The 22,380-nt window shown below is 39.4% G+C and overlaps 1 protein-coding gene across 1 annotated transcript; it reads right to left on the reverse strand.

Annotated features, from left to right (window-relative positions):
- Positions 1 to 539: 539 nt before the first annotated feature.
- LIPM (lipase family member M) lies at positions 540 to 22,179 on the reverse strand. Its single transcript, XM_037803893.1, has 9 exons — positions 22,033 to 22,179; positions 17,092 to 17,209; positions 9,885 to 10,083; positions 8,773 to 8,882; positions 5,806 to 5,942; positions 5,531 to 5,677; positions 4,164 to 4,235; positions 2,894 to 2,965; positions 540 to 818 (listed from the first exon to the last, which is right to left on the reverse strand). Exons 1-9 carry the CDS (start codon positions 22,177 to 22,179, stop codon positions 540 to 542), a joined length of 1,281 nt encoding a protein of 426 aa, XP_037659821.1.
- Positions 22,180 to 22,380: the final 201 nt, after the last annotated feature.

Consider the following 22,380-nt stretch of genomic DNA (forward strand, 5'->3'; position numbering starts at 1 on the left):
TATGAGTTAAATTATCTTCCTTGAAGCTCTACTATAAAACTCTGACCTATTCGGAGGATGTTTAAATTATATTTCATCCACATTGTACCTTTTTTTTTTTAAGCAACTCAGTTTTCTGAGGTAGTGTTGTCTCTACAGCAAAAAGGTAAAAATGCCTAGTTTGTTTTGCCAAAGTCAACAACAATCCAGTGATTTCAGTCCTCAATATCTATCCCAATTTATCATTTTGCTTTGCTCCAAAATATGGCAAATAAAGAAGTTGTCTGGCAAGACTTTCCCTGCAAGATGGTAGAATATATAATAGCACAAGAAATGTATTTTCACCCAATGAATAGTTTAATTAACTGAGAAAAAAAATTAATTGTCAGTCTTAGTACCAAATGCAGGAAATCTGAAGGAATGTGTATGATATCTCTTCCGTCCTGTCTCTCCCCCTTCCACTGATCTGATAGATTTCCAGTTACGAACATCCTCCTTAAAATTCCGTCCCCGAGCCCTGGCCCTGTCTTCCATGAGGTTGTTCCTGGGACTTGTCAGTTTCAGATGCTTAACAACCTGGCCTCGCACGTTGCCTGGGTAGGGCTGCTCTCCTCCTGCTTCATCAGATGTATGATTTCATTGTACATCTGGTGAGGAGCATCCAAACCCCAGATGAAATCGGCATGAGCCCATTCGGGAATGTTCTTATGGTAGATGAGGTTGGTCACTTCGGAGAGCAGTGTTTTCACATCTTCTGGGTTGGAAAGCCAGTCCTGACCTCCTGTCCACATAGCTGTAGGGACCATCATGTCTTTAACTTTGTACCTTACAGGAGTTGGCTAGAGAAAAGGAATAGGTTTTAACTCTAGATAACGTTGGGATTTCCAAGTTCATAATTTACATTGAAATGGACAAAATAGGTACCCCAAGAGTTGTGGTGGAAGGTTCATGGGCATTAGAGTTCTACCAAAGGGGGTTAGTTTCCTACTCCCTACTTTCAGGTAAGATTAGTTAACATCACTGAACCTCAGTTACTTCATCTGTGGAATAATAATATAGATAATATCTGTAATAACTTACTGGGTTAAATCAGAAAACATGTAAATGGCTTAGCACTTTAGGCACTGAATAATGTTCAATTCTTTTCCTTCTTATTAAAAAATATTTTGCACGTAAATTGCCTTTGATAAATAATGTCCCTGTCCTTTTAAAACATCATTTCATAAATGTGTCATGAGGCAAGAGTTAGGGATATTCTACAGAGAAAGGCAAAAGAGTGGAACCCACTGGGAAGGCCTCTGGATTTTCATGGAGGTTCTGATCGCAGGAAGCCTGTGAAGCAGGCCCAGCTTGTCTGCTTCTCCAAAAACATGAGAAATCAACAAATTGGCCTATGGCACTGGAACTGAGGTTATTTGAAGCAAGGGGAGGTAAAAATTAGATCCCTGCTTCAATCTCCTGTCACCCAAAGAAGGGTGTCTGGAATTCCTGGTTCCTGGCAGTTCCCCTGATCCAAGCAGTACTACAAGATCAGGCTGGCTGTTTGAGCCTCAAGTCATTCAGCACCCAGAACTTTCCACAGAAATGTGGATGCCCAGTTCTTACTCAGCAAATTCACAATGGAACCGAGGCTCCAGCCCCAGAGGCCTTGTTCCTGTTTGTGACTCCCTAAGAAGTTGGAGTTATAACCTAACTTAGATATGTAAGGTGGGAATGTGGGGCCAGTGATACATTTTTTTTTCTTCTTCTTAACAGGCGAAACAATTGAACTAAATGTCACATCTAGCTCTAAGTTTCTGTGATTTTATGACACTTTTTGTATGTGCATTTGCTTTTTATTGCTTTTCCTTAACCATCTTCTAGTGTCTGTTCTGCATTCATTATCTTCTTTAGAAATTGGTACATTAGATGTTGATAAAGGAAAATAATCAAAATATTGTGGAACTAGAATGCTTTATCCAGAGACATATTTTAGGAAAGAGTGAAGAAGGATCAAAAAGGGTAGCTGATGCCTGTGACCAAGTTTGCATTCAGGGGGCACTACCTAGTCTGTCCAATTTCCCAGCCTTTGACATGCAGTTTGATATATGGCAGGTGGATGCTAAGTGTGATACCAGACTCTTGAGAGATTAGGTTATGTCTACTCTGCTCCCTCCGGCTTTCTGTCTGTGTGGTCAATATTTGTTTCCCTCTCACACAGGCTAACCAGTCACCTTAAATGAAGACTTCATGCTCAGAAGGGCACCAATATCCTCTTCTGAGTCTTGGCAACTTTTATTTAAAATTTTATGCCATAGCTTTGACAACATTTTTTCTTGGCTAATGTAATAACATACTTTTTCATTTTATTACTTGCAAATTTCAGATCCATTAAAAGTGTGACCTGGGAGAATCTTTCGGGATTGCTTACTCCAATAATTTTTACTTGAAAGGTAGAAAACCTGAGGCCTGAAGAATCCAATCAACCTGCCCACCCATGATCACACAAGCCTATAATTTAGAGGAAGGCAAAAGGCAGTAATCTCCACTTGCCATTAAATACTCTTTTTACTGTACCAAGAAACACACCTCCCCCCACTATCCTCCTTCTTTTTTAAGCCCAAAAGGGTCCTTCTAGTGTCCCACACAAACTACACTCTTCCCTTTACTAAATCTACACCATCCTGCTCCTGGAAAGCCCAGTTCCTGGTTCACAGAGACAGCCAAAAAATGTCTCCTTCTCCATTACGGAACCAGGGAGGCCTCTTAGCTAAGCTGTGAACTTTCCCATTTTCAAACAGAGTAAACCCAAACTATTATTTTCTGCTTGAATTATGTATTTTACCTCCATCTTTAGAATAAACTGCCACTGCTGCTTCCCTCTCACACATATCAAAAAGATACGTTTTCAGTAGACGGTATTTAATTTTTTTACCTGATTGCCTTTCTCCAGATTTTTGGTCTCACTCCCCCAGTCAAATGCTCGGAGTTCCCCTGAATTCACTGCCTAAAAGGAAACAGAAAAATGTATATGGCATTAGGATGTGGTATTGGGGCGGGGGTGGGGCCGGTGTGGACTCGTGCAATTGTGTGGGAGGCAGAAAGGAGACTACTCTTCCTTAAGGCCAAGGGCAAGAATGAACCTCTTTCAGGAAGGAAAATGTGTTACAGAAATACTTGATCCCACATTATACCACTCCAGGAAGAGCACCCCATTGTGGTCTGTGTGCAACTCCATGGGCTACCACGGGAAAGCGCCCCCTGGAGTTGTGTGATGTGACGGCCTGGAAGACAGTGACCAAAACTTAATCCAACTCAGAATTCTTTGGTTTTGGTTAAAACTGCACCCCCCACCACCCACACAAACATACCCTGAAATATAGCAGTGGCTTCTGAAGAACAATTTGACCAAACTCTAAATATTTAGATAGGACCAATATTTATGATTTATAGATGTCGTTATCACTAATCTTAAAACTTTCTGCTTGAGTTAAGAGCCCTCCCCACTAACTTTTTTTACAAACTGAATATTTTTGGGAGATAAGAACCTAAGGGTAGTTTTCTCTAGCACTCTGTCCTTATATCTACTCTTTCCACAGCCAATTTGGGCCACTCTATAGTATCGTCTGTATTATCATCTATAAAGAACAATATTAGGGTCAGTGCAAAAGAACAATTAGCATTCACATGTAATATTCCATTGTCCTTTATCCAAATTTGAATTTTTTACCTTAAATCAACCTCACCTTCTCTAGATTGGTAATCTCTCATTCTTGTGATTGTGGGCAAAGTTTGTAGCACAAATGACTGCTGTGAAAGCTTCTTTGGGCATTTAGCCCCCACCCTCCACTCCCCCTTAGCATTTTTGGTTGCTACTTGACCATGCTGCTAGAGGAGTTGAAAAAGACTATGTGGGAACAAGGTCTTCTCTGGCCTCTTCTTTTGGTGGCTGGAGACAGAGAAAGGTGTCACTTGGACATCTTCACACATTTACGAAACACTAAAGATGTCCTTGTGGCACTCTTGCCTTTTCCTCCCATCTCCTGAAATTTCAATTTCCTCAATCAAATTCACAGTTGAAACGGCTTAGGCAGGGTTGCATTTCGTCTCAGAATAAACGTGAAATAACCTCTGGCATCCTTTAAACTATTCCAGACAAAATGGGCAATGACTTTTAGCAAAAACCACAAATTCAACACACTTACCTGGCTCCAGTGTAGAATATTTTGCACTGATGTTCCAGCAGGAGTATGGGCGACATAAACGTTTGCTCGGCTCTGTAACAAAGCATGAGTGGTTTGTGGGGCATAGAAAAACTCACAAGTTGTGCACTTTGTCAAGTCCAAGTCCCCAGGATGTCAGACTAAGAAACGGGAACATCATTAAATTATCAGCAACAATTTATGAGACATTAATATACACATGCACATAAAAATATTATTCAATGTCCTCCTGAGCACCTATATTTTTCATCTGAGGCTAACTTCTCATTAGAGCTCTGACTACTTTTAAACAAATTTCACTAGAGTCATTAAAGATGAGGGCTCTGAAATTGGGCTGCCTGTATTCAAATCCTGGCTCTGTTGTTTAATTTTTGGGTGAACTTGGGAGAATTACTCAATCACGCTAAACCACAGGATACTAATCTGTAAAGTGGGGATATTGATAATACCTCTCTCATAGGGATCTTAACAGGTATTAATTTAGCCTGGCATGTAATAAATGTTTTTCAAATGATAGCTGTTAATGTTATCGTATTAATAAAAAATAAAAAATGCACTGGGAATTAAAGACTTATATCCCCAGCTGCTGGGAATGCTGCTAGCAGATAGCACTTCCCTGTCACCCCCCTTTGGAGGTGTCTCAACTGCCTCAAAGTCTCCCCATTCCTGGGGCAGCCTGAATTCAGTGAAGTCAGAGAATAAAAACCCAGCCTTCTCACCCTAACTTGGGACCGCATGAAGGGTCTTTCCATCTTCACAACCCCTGTAGGTTCAGCTGAGGCTTCTGTGGAGACTGTATCACAGCTCCGCTTTTCTGTCTGCCAAATCCCATTTCCTTCTCTTCCCCAGCTGCTATCCCAAGAGCATACCCCCCAAATCATTCTGCACACTATCTACATCTCGGTGTCTGCTTCCCAGGGAGCCCACCCTGTGACATTCACCAAATGAGAGCTATGCCTAAGCCGCATGGAAACTCGCAGACCTTCCATCAAAGGACTTAAAGACACCAGCATGCTCCAAGTGGAGGGAAGAGGTGATGCACGACCATTCTCTCCTTCTACTGCTAGGTTCTAATCATATTTTTCACCTGCTCATTCACTGTGGCAAAACTGCTTTTAGACCCCTTCAATCTATTATCTGCAACGTTAATGCCTGGCAATGCCCTTATGTTTACTTGTCTTAGCCCATACTGAAGTATGGCCCTCATATCGTTATGATTTGTAGAGAGCTGAATTATTGGTAGTATGTTGTTTCTCTAAGTCGTCAGGGGCATTACCTCACCCTAAGAGTGAGACTAATAACTCCTAGCTTTGCTTTGGGAATCTGAGAATTTACTAGGTTCCACTTACCATGTTCATATTGTTCGTGTTGAATCCACCCAGAAGCAAGATGATATTGCTACAAATCTGATCAATTATCACCTGGCCACAAAGGTAAATAACAAACTGTCTGAGAAATCTGTTCTGGTGCAGAAATTCTTTTTTGCCAAACAGTCCCTGTAAAAATATGAAGTTAAGATACAGCCATTACATTATAGGCAAAGTGGCTCTAATTTTTAAAAGTACATATTTTAGCAAACTGTAGTGGAAGACTCTAACAAGGGATTATTTGAGGAGTCACATACCTTGATCATCATATCCGGCAGCAACAAAAATTTGGTCCCAGGGCTTTTTGCATGTTTAACAGTGGCTATGGGTGCTAAAGCAAAATACATTTTGATTTTCTGAGCCAGCTCTGGCATGGTGGAAAATGCAATAAAACCTGTGAGAGGAGAAATATATCAGTATATATATTGTATATCCTAGAACTTGCTGGATATTTATACTATTTTTATTAAGATAGTTCAGTAATTACGTGTGAATATGTCTTAACTCTGTTATGAAATTTTAAGTTTGAAGGGTAAAAGCACAACTCCCTCCCTGCGCCCCCTCCTGCCGAATACAGGAAAAACAACACCTCTGTAGTTCCTACGTTGCCTAGCATATTTGCTTTCAAGAGCAGGTTCTCACTGAATTATTGAATTAAATTAAATCCAATAATACTGACTTTGAGAAAATATGTATGTTGAGGTGTAACTATGTGTTAGACACTTTGCTGGGGACTTTCATGTTTCTTACCTCATATAATTCTTGGACTCGTGAGCTTTTTATAAATCTCCATTTTACAGAGAAAGAAATTAAGAATCAGAGAAGTTGCCTTGTTAATTAATAAATACGTTCAGTTACATAATGTACAGTCAATTTTTGGTAGTTTTTCTTGATCCCTAACTTTTCTGGAACCCAAATTGTAACGTAATCTAAGGGACAAGTTGTCTAGTGACCTGTATTCCAATTCTTGTTTCTGCCATAGACTTGGTATGAGACCCTAGTTAAATCAATCTGTGCCTCAGTTTCTTTACCTATAAAATAGGGAGATGAATTCCCTGACTTGCCACTATATAGGGACAATCTCTAAGGAGACTTTGGGAGAAAAATCTATTGCTTAAGCCTAGGGCATTGTCATTATGTTTGACTTACTGTGTGTCTATTTCAAAAAATCCTGTGCACTCTCTGTCTAGGCTGAAATTTGCAGTCGGGGTGAGGGTGAGGGGCCTGGGCAGAGAAAAACTAGAACCACATGACTTCTGTCTAGTTGCCAGAGGTGAGCAAGTACTAAGGAGGAATTATTCTTTTCTACTTTTCCTCCATCTGGTCAGCCACTTGCGAAGACAGGCATAAAGTAACCTGTTATTTCTTCTCGCTCTCTCAGCAGTGCCCATCAGTAGGACTGGCTTGAAAATATGTTGATTATATCCCAGCTTAACTCCTCCCAGCAATACTTCTCTTTATGCAGAACACATTTAGATTCTCCATATTAACAGCTCCATGGTTCACTTGTGGAAAAATCCTATACTTTTTTGTTCTCTTTCCCCTCGAAATGGCATTCAGCCTCATCATTAGCTCCTTTGTCTTTATGTCAAACTGAAGACTTGGAATGTAGAGAAAAATTTTAAAGACCTCTGGATACTAGAGTAGAAGCAGACATAACACCCCAACTTCCTGTGAAGTGCCTAAGGAGAGCTGGCATCATCAGAATCAGTTTATGTTATTGAAAAACAAGGAAAAGAAAATGTAAAAGTTAAAAATGACTCAACTGAACTTCTACTCTTGAGTTCCAACAGTCCTAGTATTTTTGATAAATATTTTAATTTGATTCTTTGACACAATGACATTGAAATTAGTAATTATCATAAACAGTTTTTGCAAAGAGGCTTGGGAAGTTTTATAGACAGAGACCCTAGTAGCACAATTAGTGCCAAAGAAGCTCTAATTGTTCAATAGACAAATACAGTAACGTTATGACTTATGCAAAATAAGAGAGAATTAACCAAAAATAGCCCAATATTCTGCTGCATTTACCCTACTTTGGAGTTTGGTTAATCCTGTGTGCTAGCCAACATGTGGTATCTGACTGATAAAGGTTGGTGGACTGAGCTCCATGCCATATAGTTTAGTCTTTGCCAACTAGGTTTGCCACAAGTCTAGAATCCTTCTTTAGGATGCTAAAGCTGAGTAACTCTCAGGAGAGATTTAAGTCATTGATTATAGTTTTCTGAGAGGCTTTTTAAGAAAACACTGGACTTACACACACATTGGGCTTCCCCTTTCAATGGTGGCTTCTTTTTCTCTTGAAATTTCTCAGAGCAAGAACTTTATCTCTACTTGCTTGAGGACAGAGTCTAGACCTGAGGAATTTCAGGGAGACATAGTTGCCACTTCATTGCATAAAAACCAGGTAAAAGGGAACTCATGGCTTGTTGATAACAAATAATGATCATTGTGAACTTTTACAGAATCAAATCACCTGGCATATCAGTATTAGTAGCCAAAGTGAGTGAATGGCCTGCTGAGGTCTCAGAAACCAAATGGCTTAAGACACACCCCCTGGTGTGTTGCTGAAGTAAGGGGACAGAAGGCATCCTTTGAGGTAACTGAAAGCTGCCTGTGATTTGCCCACTATTGGCCTAAATTCATATGCTTTAAGTATGACAGTGGGTTTCTTTAGGTCATCTATTTCTATAGTTTGAAGGATTTTGAGGTTAAGAGTTCCCCATAACTCTGGAGGTGGCAATATGACACTGAACTCAGGGCTTCATTCAGTCATTCATTCAACACATACATACCGAGTGCACACTGGGCCAGGAACTGCTCTAACAGCTGTGTCTTAGACAAAGTCCCTGCCTTCACAGAGCTTATAGTCTAACTTTATATATGTTACCATTTTGAATACTGCAAACACCTCTAAGAGGAAAGCATTATTATCCCTATTTTTTAGGTGAGGGAACTGAGACCAAGGAGGTAAAATAATGTGTTCAAGGATGGTTACCTAAGGAGGCAGCAGAGCCAGTGTCTGAATCCACATCTGCTGACTCCAAAGCCCTTCCTCTTTCTACCATACCAGAAGCCTCCCTCCGTTCAGTCCCTGTTTTTTTTTTGTGGCCCTTGGAAACACTGAAGAGGAGAAGGGCAAGATGAGGCGGGCACAGCCATAGCTGTGCGCCGTCTGCTCATGTTTCTTCTGACTGTACAAACCTGCTTGCCTTTGAACCTACCTGTGGTGGTGCCTTGTGAATAGCCAACATAATAGATCTTTTCCTGGCCTGTTTTCTGCAAAATAAAGTTTATCACTGCAGGAAGGTCAAACCTAGCCATCTCATCATAACTACAAGGGGAAAAGACAAAGTTAGATGAAAAATTATGACAGAAAAAAAACAAACAAAAGCCACCCCACAGGTTTATAAGCAAGCCCTCGAGTGGCCAGGCCCCTATGGCTTGTTAAAGCGTCCCTCAGGACACTCAGAGTGGATTGTTTCAAACCTGTGATGCATGGGGGGTGGGGTAGGGGGCTGGATCCCAGGCTGTCAGGCTATTTTCTCCCGGGGTTATCAATGTGTCAATGAATATTTACTGAGTATGTGATCCACCTCCTAATCGAAGTATTCTGTTATACTGTTAGCAGAACAGCAAAAGGCCTTATAAATTCATTTATAAGAAAACTATTAAAGATGCTTCTAGGGCCCTTCTTTGATGAAACGTGTAAAGAGCAGGTTGAATGTCAATAAGTAATTTCAATAAAAATGTTAAAGTCCTTTTGTAAGAGGGTGAGAGACGTGTTAGTCAAATCGATGGTCCCTAAGGCTTAATAGTTTCCCTTACTTATTTAATGCTGCCTGGTCTCATGTCCTTCTGGGGGAACTGGCCTTTGTCGGTACCCACTGAAGTGTTAGTTCCGGGATATCCATCTTCAAGGAAATGGGCCTATATACACTTCTCTCATTCCGTTTCTGATTACCAGACACTAACTGCCATTCTGACCCCATTTTCCAGGACCAACTTTCTACCCGGGAAGCCCAATCTTCCCCACTCTCTCCCCTAAAACATCGTTAAGACCATTGTGAATTAAGACAACTGGAAGGTTATCAGGTGAGGACATCGAGTCAGCTTGAAGGAGCTCCTCTTATTCAAATCTGGGAAAATTTTAGAATCCAAGCAAATATTGGTAGTTATGAATAATTCCCAGGATAAATTAGGAATCCATGAGTCCATATGATTATAAATCAATAAACAACCTAATTAAATTACCCAAATAATAGAAGCTATAATTCTTCACCCAGTTCTCCCAAAGACATCCACGTCCTCCTCAATTCTCAAGACTTTTGTATACCTGAAAGCCCAAAACTCATCCTGATCTATGGAGAGGGTTTTGTGTTTCCGAGACCAGGTGTTTCCCCGGCTGTTCCCCAACCACACGTCATAACCAGCATCTGCCAGAATGAAGCCCAGGCTGTTGTTAGGCAGGTTGGAAATCCAGTTGCTAGCATCCCCAAGCAGGCCATGTTGCAGCAACACCACGGGCCTGGCACCTGCAAAAAGGAGAATTGCAACTGTGTGAAATGTTCTCCACTTTTCTAACGCGCAAGAGTTTTAAGTCGGACAAATCCTGTGCTCAAATCCTGATTCAACTGCTTTTTAGCTTAATGATCTTGGCCAGATATTTAACCTTTCTATGTCTCTATTTCCTCATCAGTAAATGGGATTTTTGTTATTATTTAATAAAATAGTGAATGAGGAGCACATTGTCTGTATAAAGAATCAATACAGCTTCCATTGCTGTTTTTGTGTAGTTATTGTTACTTGCCTGGACTCCTTAGAGGATGTTGGAAGTGCCCAAGGAGGCAGTATAGTATGATGATTTTACATGTAAAATGTATATAATGTATATATTATATGTTCTAATGGTTTCAGGATTTGGCATAAGATGTGCCTGTGTTATAATTATGCCTTCCTTCTTGGAGAAACAACTAATCCCAGGACTGGGGAAGGGAAAGTACAACATTAGCCTGGAATATCTTGTTGCACCAGAAAGTAAGTCTTCAGAGAATCAAGGGGGCATGTCAAAGGGACCTGGGAGTCAGCTTGAAGGAGCTCCTCTTATTCAAATCTGGGAAAATTTTAGAATCCAAGCAAATATTGGTAGTTATGAATAATTCCCAGGAATAAATTAGGAATCCATGAGTCCATATGATTATAAATCAATAAACAAATAATTAGGAGAGTAGGAAAAACTCTAATTCATAGTATAATACCAATTAATAAATATAGAAAGATTGATGGTGTCGTAAAATCATCAATAGATGCTAAAATTGGTGGGTGAAACTTTGAATAGAAATAAAATATTTACATATCCTAAAAGTGTCTCCCTACAAATTATTTACTAATTACATAGGGAAGATATTAACTTTGCAGTAGAAAAAACTGGTTGACACCACCTTAACAAAGTTAATCAAAGCTAATATCCCTAATATTGGGGCAAACCAACATCAGGTGCCTTATAATATGAGGTACTAAGAAGGATACAACTTTACTTCTGTGGCATTACTGCCAAAAATGCATAAACTGAATCAAATAATGAGGAAACATCACACAAACCAAACTGAAGAACAATCTACAAAATATCTGTCCAAAACTCTTAAAAAATATCAAGGTCAAAAAAGAAAAGGAAAGTCTGAGGAATTGTTCCAGTTTATAAAGAAGACAAAGAGACCTGACAACTAAATGATGTACGATCATGGATTACATCCTTAACCAAGAAAAAAAAACAGCTATAGAGGGCACTTTGGGACAATTGGTAAAATTGGAATATGGATTATGGATTAGATAGCAATACCGGTCAATGTTAGTCACCTAAATTTGATAAGTGGATTGTATTTATAGAAGAGAATATCATTGTTGTTAGGAAATACACGCTAAAGTATTTAGGGGATAAATGGACGTGATATTTCAAACTTACTCTCAGATTTCAAAAACATTAACATAACGGGGTGGGGGTGGGGGAGCAGGAGGAGAGAGAATGATAAGTAAATGGGGCCAAATGTAAACAATTGGTCAATTTTGGTAAAGGATAAAGGGGAGTCCCTTGTAGTATTCTTGGAAGTCTTCTGTAAGTTTGAAATTATATATATAATTTCATATATATATATGAAAAAAGTTATAGACAATCAGTAAGGGATAAAGGAGGATTGATGGCTTTGGGCTTGCTAATGTAGACAATATATAAGGTATAAACCTAATTTTTGATATTATCAAGTATTACAGAAAAATAATATAAATGCTACACTATTAGGAGGAAAAAGAATTATGTGCCTGATAGGATTTGTGATAGATCAAATCCTGAGCATAATGTTCGCATCACACCACTGGCTTGGAGTAAGCCTGCAGTTGAAGAGCAGCTTTATCCTGCTGCTGCTGTTACTGCTTCACCTGTCTAAGCCAAGTGGCTCCTTGAGCTTTAGTGTGTTCATTAATAAAACGAGGATACAGTCACCCACCTCACCGGGCTTTGGGGGTTAAATGAGATCCTGCACTGAGCATTCAGCATGTCGCCTGACTCACTGTGATCTCTTATGAAATGGTAGCTCTTGTTTTTATTGTCATGAAGGGGAAGATCAACCTCTGAACTGATCTGTACACGATCTCCTTGTAGAACAAAGACCTTTCTACCATGAACTCATCCAGCATCTGGGCAACATTCATGAATTCCATTTGCCTCATTTTATCCCTCTGGGGAGAGAACAGGTAGTCACCGAGAGCTGTGAGCCCAAGACCAGGAGGAAAGAATCTCGTGTTACTTTAGGTTTCCCCTGATGTCTGATCATCCTGTTCATCCTCTTAGCCCTCAGGGATGTGACCTCAGTTGTGTCAACACGGGGTGATCACATCTAGTTGGATCAGTGCTCCTCTGGGGTTCTTAGGACATTTTCTGTGATTGGGGCCAGCTTGGCCCAAAGGAACAGAGCATTTATACTTCGGATCCACCTATGAGAGAACTGGATTGTTTATGTCATTTCCAACATCTCGTAGAGTTATGGTCACATGTCTCAATTATAGCCAGCAGGTGAATGCGTAAGTGCCTCACTGAAAGAAGCTGTTATTTCTGAGGATGGCCGCCTACTTTCTCTCTTGATGTGAATATCTGAAGCCAACAATTATTATTTGATGAAGGAAAATTAAAAAGACTTCTTATCACAAGCTTATAGACATTTTTCAGAGTTGTTTCCAGTATGAATTAGATTTGTCCTCTTTTTTTTTTTTAGAGACGCTGTAGGTCTACATAAAAATCATGCAGAAAATACAGAGTCCCCTATTATTAACACTTTGCAGTAGTGTGGCATCTTGATGAAATAATATTATTATAATTATCATGTTACCTACAGTCTATAGTTTACATTAGGGTTGACTGTTTTGAACAGACCTGTTTTTTTTTTAAATTTTTATTCTAGTAAATATATACAACCTAAAATGTCCCCTTTTAACCACATTCAAATATATAATTCAGCAATGTTGATTGCATTCACAATTGTGCTACCATCACCACCATCCATTACCAAAACTTTTCCATCGCCCTGAACAGAAATTCTGTACCAATTAAGCATTAACTCCCCATTCCTTACCCACACCCTGGCCCCTGGTAACCTATATTCTAGTTTCTGATGCTATCAATTTGCTTTTTCTAATTATTTCATATCAGTGGAATTATACAATATTTGTCCTTTATATGTCTGGCTTATTTCACTTAACATGATGTCATCAAGATTCATCCAGGTTGTAGCATGCATCAGAACTTCATTCCTTTCTATGGCCCAAACCATAGATTTATCATTATTTTTTATGCATTTGCATTTTAGAATCTGTAAGAAGTAAAAAGTGGAGTTACCAAAAACAGATATTTGCACACTGATATCCACAGTGGCATTATTCACAATTGCCCAAAGATGGAAACAATCCGTGTCCATCAACAGATGAACGGATAAACAAAATGGAGTTTAAATATTATATGTAATCCATGATCGCACACCATTTAGTTGTCAGGTCTCTTTGTCTCCTTTATGAACTAGAACAATTCCTCAGAATTTGTCTTTTTTGACCTTGACATTTTTGAAGAGTTTTGGACAGGGATTTTATAGACCATTCTTCAGTTTGGTTTGTGTGATGTTTCCTCATTATTTGACTCAGGTTATGCATTTCTGGTAGGAATACCACAGAAGTAAAGTTGTGTCCTTCTTAGTGCCTCATACTAGAAGGCACCTGATGTTGGTTTGCCCAATATTAGAGATGTTAGCTTTGATTAACTTTGTTAAGGTGGTATCTGCTAGTTTTTTCTACTGTAAAGTTAATATTTTCCTTATGTAATTAGTAAATAATTTGTGGGGAGACACTTTGAGGATATGTAAATATTTCATTTCTATTCAAAGTTAGCATCTATTGATGACTTTACAACACCATCAATCTTTCTATATTTATTAATTGGTATTATACTATGAATCAGAGTTTTTCCTTCTCCTCTAATTATTTGTTTATTGATTTATAACCATATGGACTTACAGATTCCTAATTTATTCCTGGAAATTATTCATAACTACCATTATTTGCTTGGATGCTAAAATTTTCCCAGATTTAAATAATAGGAGCTCCTTCAAGCTGGCTCCTGGGTCCCTTTAATATGCCCCCTTGATTCTTTACAGACTTACTTTCTGGTGCAATTTTCGAGTCATATGATAATACTTTAGTTAATTTTCAGAGAAACAGCCAAACTGTTTTCCACAGCATGACTGGCCCTTTTCTTCAGAGCTGAAAAGAAGAGGCAAAAGGGAGCTGCAGGAACAACATCAGCCACTAGGGGAGCACTCAGCAGGACTACCACAGAGGAGACTGATTCCTTGAACTCCCGGGTAATAAGTCAATAGCCTAAGTAAACAGAATGTGAGAAAACAAGCTCCACCCATGAATGGGTTCTGCTTAGGAACTGCAGTATCCACTCAAGTGTTTGGAAGAGATGAGCACCTGACATGGGGTGGGGAGAAGGCGGAGAGCGGATGCCTTGCCCGACCTCCTCAAGTTTGTGATGTTCTTTCTGTGTCCCCAGGCTGTTCAACTATTTATATGAAATTCGTTAATTCACTCCATATATATTTATTAGTATTACATTGTGCTGCGCACTTTTCTAGGCCACATCAGGTGGCTGTAAGTGCTATAAACAAAAGTAAGCAGGGTAGGCTTCTGGTAGACTAAGATGGTAGCTGACACTCCAGGGTCATTCCCCCACAGAATCTTTGAACAGCTAGCAAAAACTGGCAGAACCGTCTTCCTCAAAATTCCGGAAGGCAGTTAAAGGTTTGCAGTATCTGGGCAAGGGCCAAAGTAGGAAAGCAGAGCTTTAAAACGGTAGGAGGAGCTCACGCTGCCGTTCCTGGTCCCTCCCCCAGCCCTCCCCGGCACAGTGTGGAGACAGCTTGCACTCCCACGGTGGGTCCCTGTCCCTGTTCCGGATTATAGGAATTATGGATATATATATCAAAAATTGAAAATGTACACACAGAGTCTAGTTGTTAAAAATTTTTTTGTTTGTTTTTGGTAAACCCACCTTTTTACTTCTTACAGGTTCTAAAATGCAAATGCATAAAAAGTAATGATAAATCTATGGTTTTGGACATATAATATATAAAGACATAATTTGTAACAACAAAAACAAAAGGGTGGGTGATGGAGGGCTACGGGAGCAGTGCATATGTATGCTATTGAAGTTACATTGGTATCAAATCAAACATGATTGTTGTAGGTTTAGGATTAAATTTTGGCCCCAAGGTAACCACAAAGAAAATATATGAAAAATACATACAGAAGGAAATGAGAAGGTACTCAAAATGGAACCCTACAAAAAATCAAATAAATTTGAAAACAGGAATTAACAGAAGAATTGAGGGACAAAAAGGTATACGACTTAGAAGGACCGTACAGGAAAATATCAGAAAAAAGTCCTACATTATCAGTAGTTACTTCAAATGTAAATGAGTTTAACTCTCCAGTCAAAAGGCAGAGATTGGCAAAATGGATAAAAAACCATGACTCAAGTACATGCTGTTTACAAGAGACTCAAAGTTCAAAGTAGGGCAGTAGGACTGTACAAGACAGTGAACCTTGATGTTAACTACACATTATATTTAATAGTCCAATTATAATAATATTCTTTCCTCAGTTGTAACAAGGGTACAACACTAATGCAAAGTGTTAATAATGTATGGGAACTCTGTTTTTGCTCCATGATTTCTCTGTAAACCCATATCTTCTCAAATAAAAAATTATTAATTAAAAAAAGTAAGCAGGGTAAGGGGTTAGCACTCAATAGGTTGCCAAAAATAGGGTGGTCAGGGAAGGAATTTATGACAAAGTAGTTGTGGAAGGACCTGGACAAGCTGTGTGGATATCGGATGATATCAAGATCTGGAGGGAGAGCTGTAAGTTCAAAGGCACTGAGGTGACAGCATGAGGACATATATAAGATAGCTGTGTGGCTGGTATAAACAGAAACCTATTTTTCAAAAAGCTGAACAAGTACAAATCAGAATAAAATGAAATACTGATGCTTCTTTACTACCAAAGCCCAATATTATATACCTGCTCAGCGTTTTCTGGTTCTAGTTAAGAACCTGGATTACAGTGGCAGACAGATCTTGATTTGAATGCAGGTATTGACACATACTAGCAAGTACTAGCACGTACTTTCTGGGCAAGTTACTTCATTGTGAGTAGCAGCTTCTTCATAAATTAAATAATGCAGATGCAAATAAAGCACTTAGCACAGTGACTGGCATACAGTAAAAACACAATAAAAATTATATTTCCTGTACCCATGACAGAGAACGTGTTTGCTGCTATAAACATGGAGCTAGAGTATTAAAAGGAATAGAGTCAAAATAGAAATGGAGATGGTGTAAGCTTTCATTAGTGATGAAGGTAAATTTTTAAAAAATCTTCACTTGCCGAAAATCCCATATATGAAAAATAGGATTATATGAATTCTGAAAATATGTATCAAAAATTGAAAATGTATATACAGAGCTTAATTGTTTAAAATTCCTTGGTCAAAGGCTAGGCAATTCTGTAAAAATTTAAAATGCTTTTTGGATGGTGACTATAGGGTGTGCAGGGGTGAGTGCCAGGTGCCCCACTGGAGTTTGCATTTTTCATGGGCAGGGGTTGCTGTGGCTGCTCAAGATGCTCCTGTTAGTGGATGTCCTAGAATATCTATATAGGAGGCATTTGGGGCATGGATTAAGTGCTAGAAGAGGGGCAAGGAAGGGACTTTTTTTTTCTTTTACGGTGTTTTTGACAAGCAAATACAGTATGCTTATTTGAGATAATGGATGGAGTGGGGGTAGAGGCGATTGCTGGGGGGTCTGAAGCCATTCCTTGGCCCCAGCACTGAGTCCCTGTCTGTATCAAGTACGCAGACTCTCTTCTACATCCTCAAATCACCAAGAAATCATTGCTTCAGGGAAGGCTGCCTTGTTGGGATGACATAGAGTAAACCATACCTGTCTTCTTAGGTTGCACTAGGCCTTGAGGAATTCTGTTCAGAGAAAGGATATAGCCATCTTCAGTCAAGACCTCATACTCCTCACAGGGATAACCTTGATGTTGGATGATTTCACTCTGTGGAGAAAGCATAATTTCTCTTGAGTTCAGCTCTATGCGCCATATTCTCAATGATCTAAAGGTGAAGAGTAGATTCTTTGATGCTGCAAGATGTAGAGGAGAAAGTCTGCTTTCTCCTAGCTAATCATGTTATCTTGGAAAAATCAGTCAACCCGTTCCAGGCCTCAATTTCTTAATTTTTAACATGGAGATTGTACTAGAACAGTAGTTTTCCAAGTACAGACTTTGGACCAACAACATCAATGTCTTTGGGAACTTGCTAGAAATGCAAATTACTAGGCTCTACTCCAGACCTTCTGATTCAGGAACTCTGAGGATGGGGTCCAGCAACTTGCCTTTTAACAAGCTTTTAAGGGAATTCTGATACACTCTAAAGTTTGAGAACAACTGGATGAGAACCCTCATTCCAAAACCTGGGTAAGAATCATCTGGAGCACTTAAACATGCAGGTTCCAGGCCCACTTCGGGAAGTGGGGTCAGCTAATTCTAATGCAGTTAGTAGGGCACCTGTCTGATATTTGGGAACTCTTGAGCCATGCATTCCCTAAGGGTCTCCAGTTATATGACTACAGACTCAAGGATTCCTTAGAGAATTTGAGGAGAAGTATAAGAATGAATACACATATAGACACACACATATTTTGCAGACAATTTCAGGGGTTTCAGATTCTTTGTTGCCTATTAAAGGACCCCTGTTTAAGAATCCCTATTCTATAGAGTTTACACATGTAGAAACTCTTTGAAAAACATGAAGCTGCAGAGATCATCTAAATATTCTCACTGCTCCTTCCCATCATGGTCATCACCTGGAGAAGGAGGGAATATTTTTATTACCTCTCTTTTAAAAACAGCAAGAGAGTAGAAGACCAAGTGCCTATATGTCCATTGTAGAATATGGGCAATATAGCATAGTGGTTAACTGAAAGGCCTTGGAGTCCCATGATGTGATCATAATCCTGGCTCAAACACTAATACACAAACTAGCTGTGTGATCTTGGGAAATTCAGTTAACTCGTCCCTGCGATTCAGTTCATTCATCTGTAAATGATTCATGCTTCATGGGGTCGTCACAAGGAAATGTAACATGATAATGCACATATAACACTAATTATATTGCTGGCACATAGTAGGCACTCAATAGGCATGATCTAATACTATAATAAAATCAGTTAACAAAGTCTTATGGCATGCAGTGTGCTTATGTGCGTGTTTTGGTGGGGCGGAGGTATACCACCATTGTATACTTAAAGACTTGAGAGACCCATGATTCTCAAACTTCAGCATGCATCAGAATTATTTGGAGAGCTTGTTAAAATGCAAATTGCTGATCCCACCCTCAGAGATCTTGTTGCAGTAGGTCTCGGGTGGAGCCAGAATTAGTGATTCTAACAAGTTCCCACGTGTTGCTGATGCTGGTGGTCCCAGGACCAGCCTTCAAGAACACTGTCAAAGACCATTTGGTGAAATAAGATAAGAATACAAAACACGAGACTAGAAGGCATCTGACAAGGTTTAATGACAGGCATGAAGCAGGTGATTGGAGGAAGGAGCAAAGGAATTCTGACCAGAGAAAGCAATGTAAGCAGGGCTAGTCAGACATGGTTTCATAGAAGAAGGATAATTTGAATTGGGCTTTGAGGGTTGAGTAGGAGTTACCCAAAAAAGCCAAGGTGGTAAGGATAGGGCATGAACATCCCAGAAGGGAAAGATCTGCAGCCACGGTAACCACCTTCTATATGTAGCAGATGGTCAATGGACAACACTTGACAGGAAGGTTTATGAATATTAATAGTAGTATACATTTGTGGACATAAAAATGTAGGCCCCAAAGTATTACATTTTAAAGGGTAAGGTATTACTTAAGGGCTTTCAAATGTGCATAACCATTTTAGAGGGCAGTTTATCTATCTATATTTAAAAACTATTATAACTTTTAATCCCATTGTACATTCCTGAAAATTTAACCTAAGGAAAAAAATCAGAGATAAGCATTGAAACATATCTGTAAGATGTTTTTTTCCAGCAATATTTATAATTGTAAAAAATTATTATGGGGGTTGGTTAAATAAATATTTTGGTGGATTCTGAGAGGTACCATTCAGATCCCTCTCCAATGAAGGACTTGTCCCATCTACTGGCAGTGCTGTTGGCAAGAGCCCTCATCTCTCATTCCTTCAGGATGGCCTCAGTTGCAGAGAGCTGCCTCCCCTGAGGTCACATCCTTTCCTGCCACATCAAGTGACTGCTCTGTGTGGCAGATATAGGTCTGGTCATCTCAGTCCCACTTGGGACAACCCTGAAGGGCTTCTTGCTCCAGGGCTCCCCATGAGGTTTGCCAAGGGCTCTTTCTGAGCCTGCATTGCAGATCAATGTCTCCCTTTGCCCCTCCTGTTTCTTTGCCTACCAGTCCACAGCTGTTGTTTCCAAGGGTTCCCTGTAAACATCATGCACGTGAACTTTGCCTCCCCAGAGAGAGTCTGCTCCCCAGAGAATCTACCTTGGGAAAAATATGTGTCCAGAAAATGCGATAGGACACAGGCAGTTAAAATGATGTTGTAGATAATTTAAAGCCATGGGAAATTCTTTCTGATATATATATGATCAAGTAGAAAAAGAGTTATAGAACAGTAAATTAGGAATGGCACCCCCTACCTTTAAAAGATAATGAAAGACAGATAAATTTAGAAGACAGACATAGTACATATGACAAAATTATCAATGGTTAGTTTTGGGTGCTCAGTGTGTTGGTGATTTTGTCCTTTTCTTGGTAAACTTTTGCATTTTTCAGATTTTCTATGATGAACATGTATAATTTTTGCAGTAAGAAAAAAAAAATCAATGTTTAGAAAACCAGCTAATGTGGACAACTTTCATCTCTTTGAATATGGCATCTTAGCTGCCCAGAGTCATCCCACATTCAGTTCTCTTTGCCTGGAACATTCTTCTCAAATGTCACCTTCCCCCACCAAGGCAGCCCTGCTTTCTCAAATAACTCCTATTCATCTGTCAGATGTCATATTTAAAAAAAAAAAAAAAAATCTTTTCTCAGAAAAGCTTTCCTAAGCTACCTGCATAGGTTCCCCTGTTTCATGTTCTCATCTTTGACCTCATTAGTCTTATAATTACTAATTAAGTATCCATCTTTCTTACTGTATTGTAAACTCCATGAAGTCAAGTTCTTTGATACTCTTAGTTCTCTCTGTAACCTCAGTGCATAACACAAAATCAGGGTCCTAGTAGGTGCTCAATAAGTGTTTGCTAGAAAAATACATGAATGAAGTCAGTTGTATACCAAAGAAGATAGAGCACATCCATATAAATCAGCATGCATTGTCAAGCCAGTTGAGGCTCTGAACCACATTTATTTTATTTTGTTGAATTTACACCAACAGCTGTATGAATCTCCTATTTTATTTTCCTCTGTAGGCATAACTACTCAGTGACAGAGCCCAATTTAAAGGATTTGAGTCTTAGGCCTCCTGAAACCCCAAGAGTGTGTGGGTGCTTAGCACACCCAGTGGGTGAGGCCTGGGCAACTGGCTCTGTCTGCAGTTAAATACATCTCTCCACCCAAGGACCCAGAGGAATTTGTGTGTGGCATGAAAGGGCCGGAAGGATTGCCTCTACAGATCTGTTTGAATCTAGTGACTATCTGGACAAACCATCAAAAAACAGTCAATCATTGGAATGATCAAAGAAACCTGATATTTGGCATGATGTAGTTTATAACATTTCTATTGCCTGTCAGAGTTTTAGGACCCATACAAGAAGGCTTCTGTAAAAAGGGTCTTAAATCAGTATAAATGCATGTGAGAGTCCTTTCTGTATTAGTTAAGTCTACAGAGCTGATGAGAATTGCACACAATCATCTTACTCATCTGAAGGTAGTCTCTCTTCCTACTTACCCGGAAGGGTTTATTGCATAGTGTTTACAATTATGGGCTTTGGGTTCAGGCCAACCTGGATTTAAATGGTAGCTCTACTGTGTACTAGTGGTATGGCCTAGTTTCAGTTGCTTAACCTCTTTAATTCTCAGTTCCTTTATTTGAAAAAGGGGGATGATCATATCTACTGCATAGGGCAGTGAGGATGAAATGAAACTAAATAGTATGCATGCAGCTGTCATTAAAACGTTTGGTTTGAAACAGGTGTCAATATGTGGCAGCAGCCATTATGAAAACCCAACTAAGACTCTGAAGGTAAGCCAAAAAAAAAAAAAAAAAAAAAAATTCTCCGGGAGACCTAAGGAGATGCTGCATCATTTATGCATTTTGCTCACAGGATACCCTCTCTAGTTTTCACTCAGGGTCCTATTATTGCTATTCTGGACATTTACCAGTCCAGAAGAGGATAAAAAGAGTACGATATAAAGACACAGAATGCTATGGGAAGCAGGCACCCTGGGAGAAATAAGTTGGGACTTATACCTTAACAATAGAGGAGAAAGTGAAAAAAGAATGAAAAGCACAGACAAAATGGAAACAATCATGTGCATCTCAGCTTGGCCCAAAAGACCTCAATGAGTTCTCTGTTCATAAGGATGAACACAAGAGTTCCAGGAAAAGATAAATTATGCTCACAGCCCATGGGGACTGAGTCATTTGCCAAAGTTTTTTGAATTTTTTAAAGGAGAACCTAGGTCTACTGACGCTCACTTGAGCATTCTTTCCAGTACAATGTGCTACTTTGTCATGATGCTCTGCTAGCATGAATCATCACCATCTAGAAATATAATACATAATGCAGATAATACACAGATGCAAACATTAACATGTAAGGCACTTCATTTTCAGAAAATATTATTGAAAATCAAAACTTACAATATTCATGAATGCTTCCGGGTCCACAGCTTTAGTAGGCATTTGTCCCGAATTCACATTTCTTTGCAACAAATGTGCCAGCAGAATCAGAAGCCACATCTCCATCCTGTGGGAAAGAATCCACTGTCTTGAAAAGATTTCTGACATGGTCCAACATCGGCATTTATTTTTTTCCTGGCAGAATAACACCTAATTCTAAAGTGAGAAGAAGGATCTGTAGCTTTAAAACCTCTTTAATATATTTTCCAGTTTCAATTCCTTCTCCAAAATATGAAGCGAATTAACCAGGTTTAAGTAATAGGAGTGGAAGAACACAGAGTAGCCTGGAAACAGGGCCCAGGATGTCCC

The sequence above is a fragment of the Choloepus didactylus genome, chromosome 15, assembly GCF_015220235.1.
Source record: "Choloepus didactylus isolate mChoDid1 chromosome 15, mChoDid1.pri, whole genome shotgun sequence".
Taxonomy (NCBI): domain Eukaryota; kingdom Metazoa; phylum Chordata; class Mammalia; order Pilosa; family Megalonychidae; genus Choloepus; species Choloepus didactylus.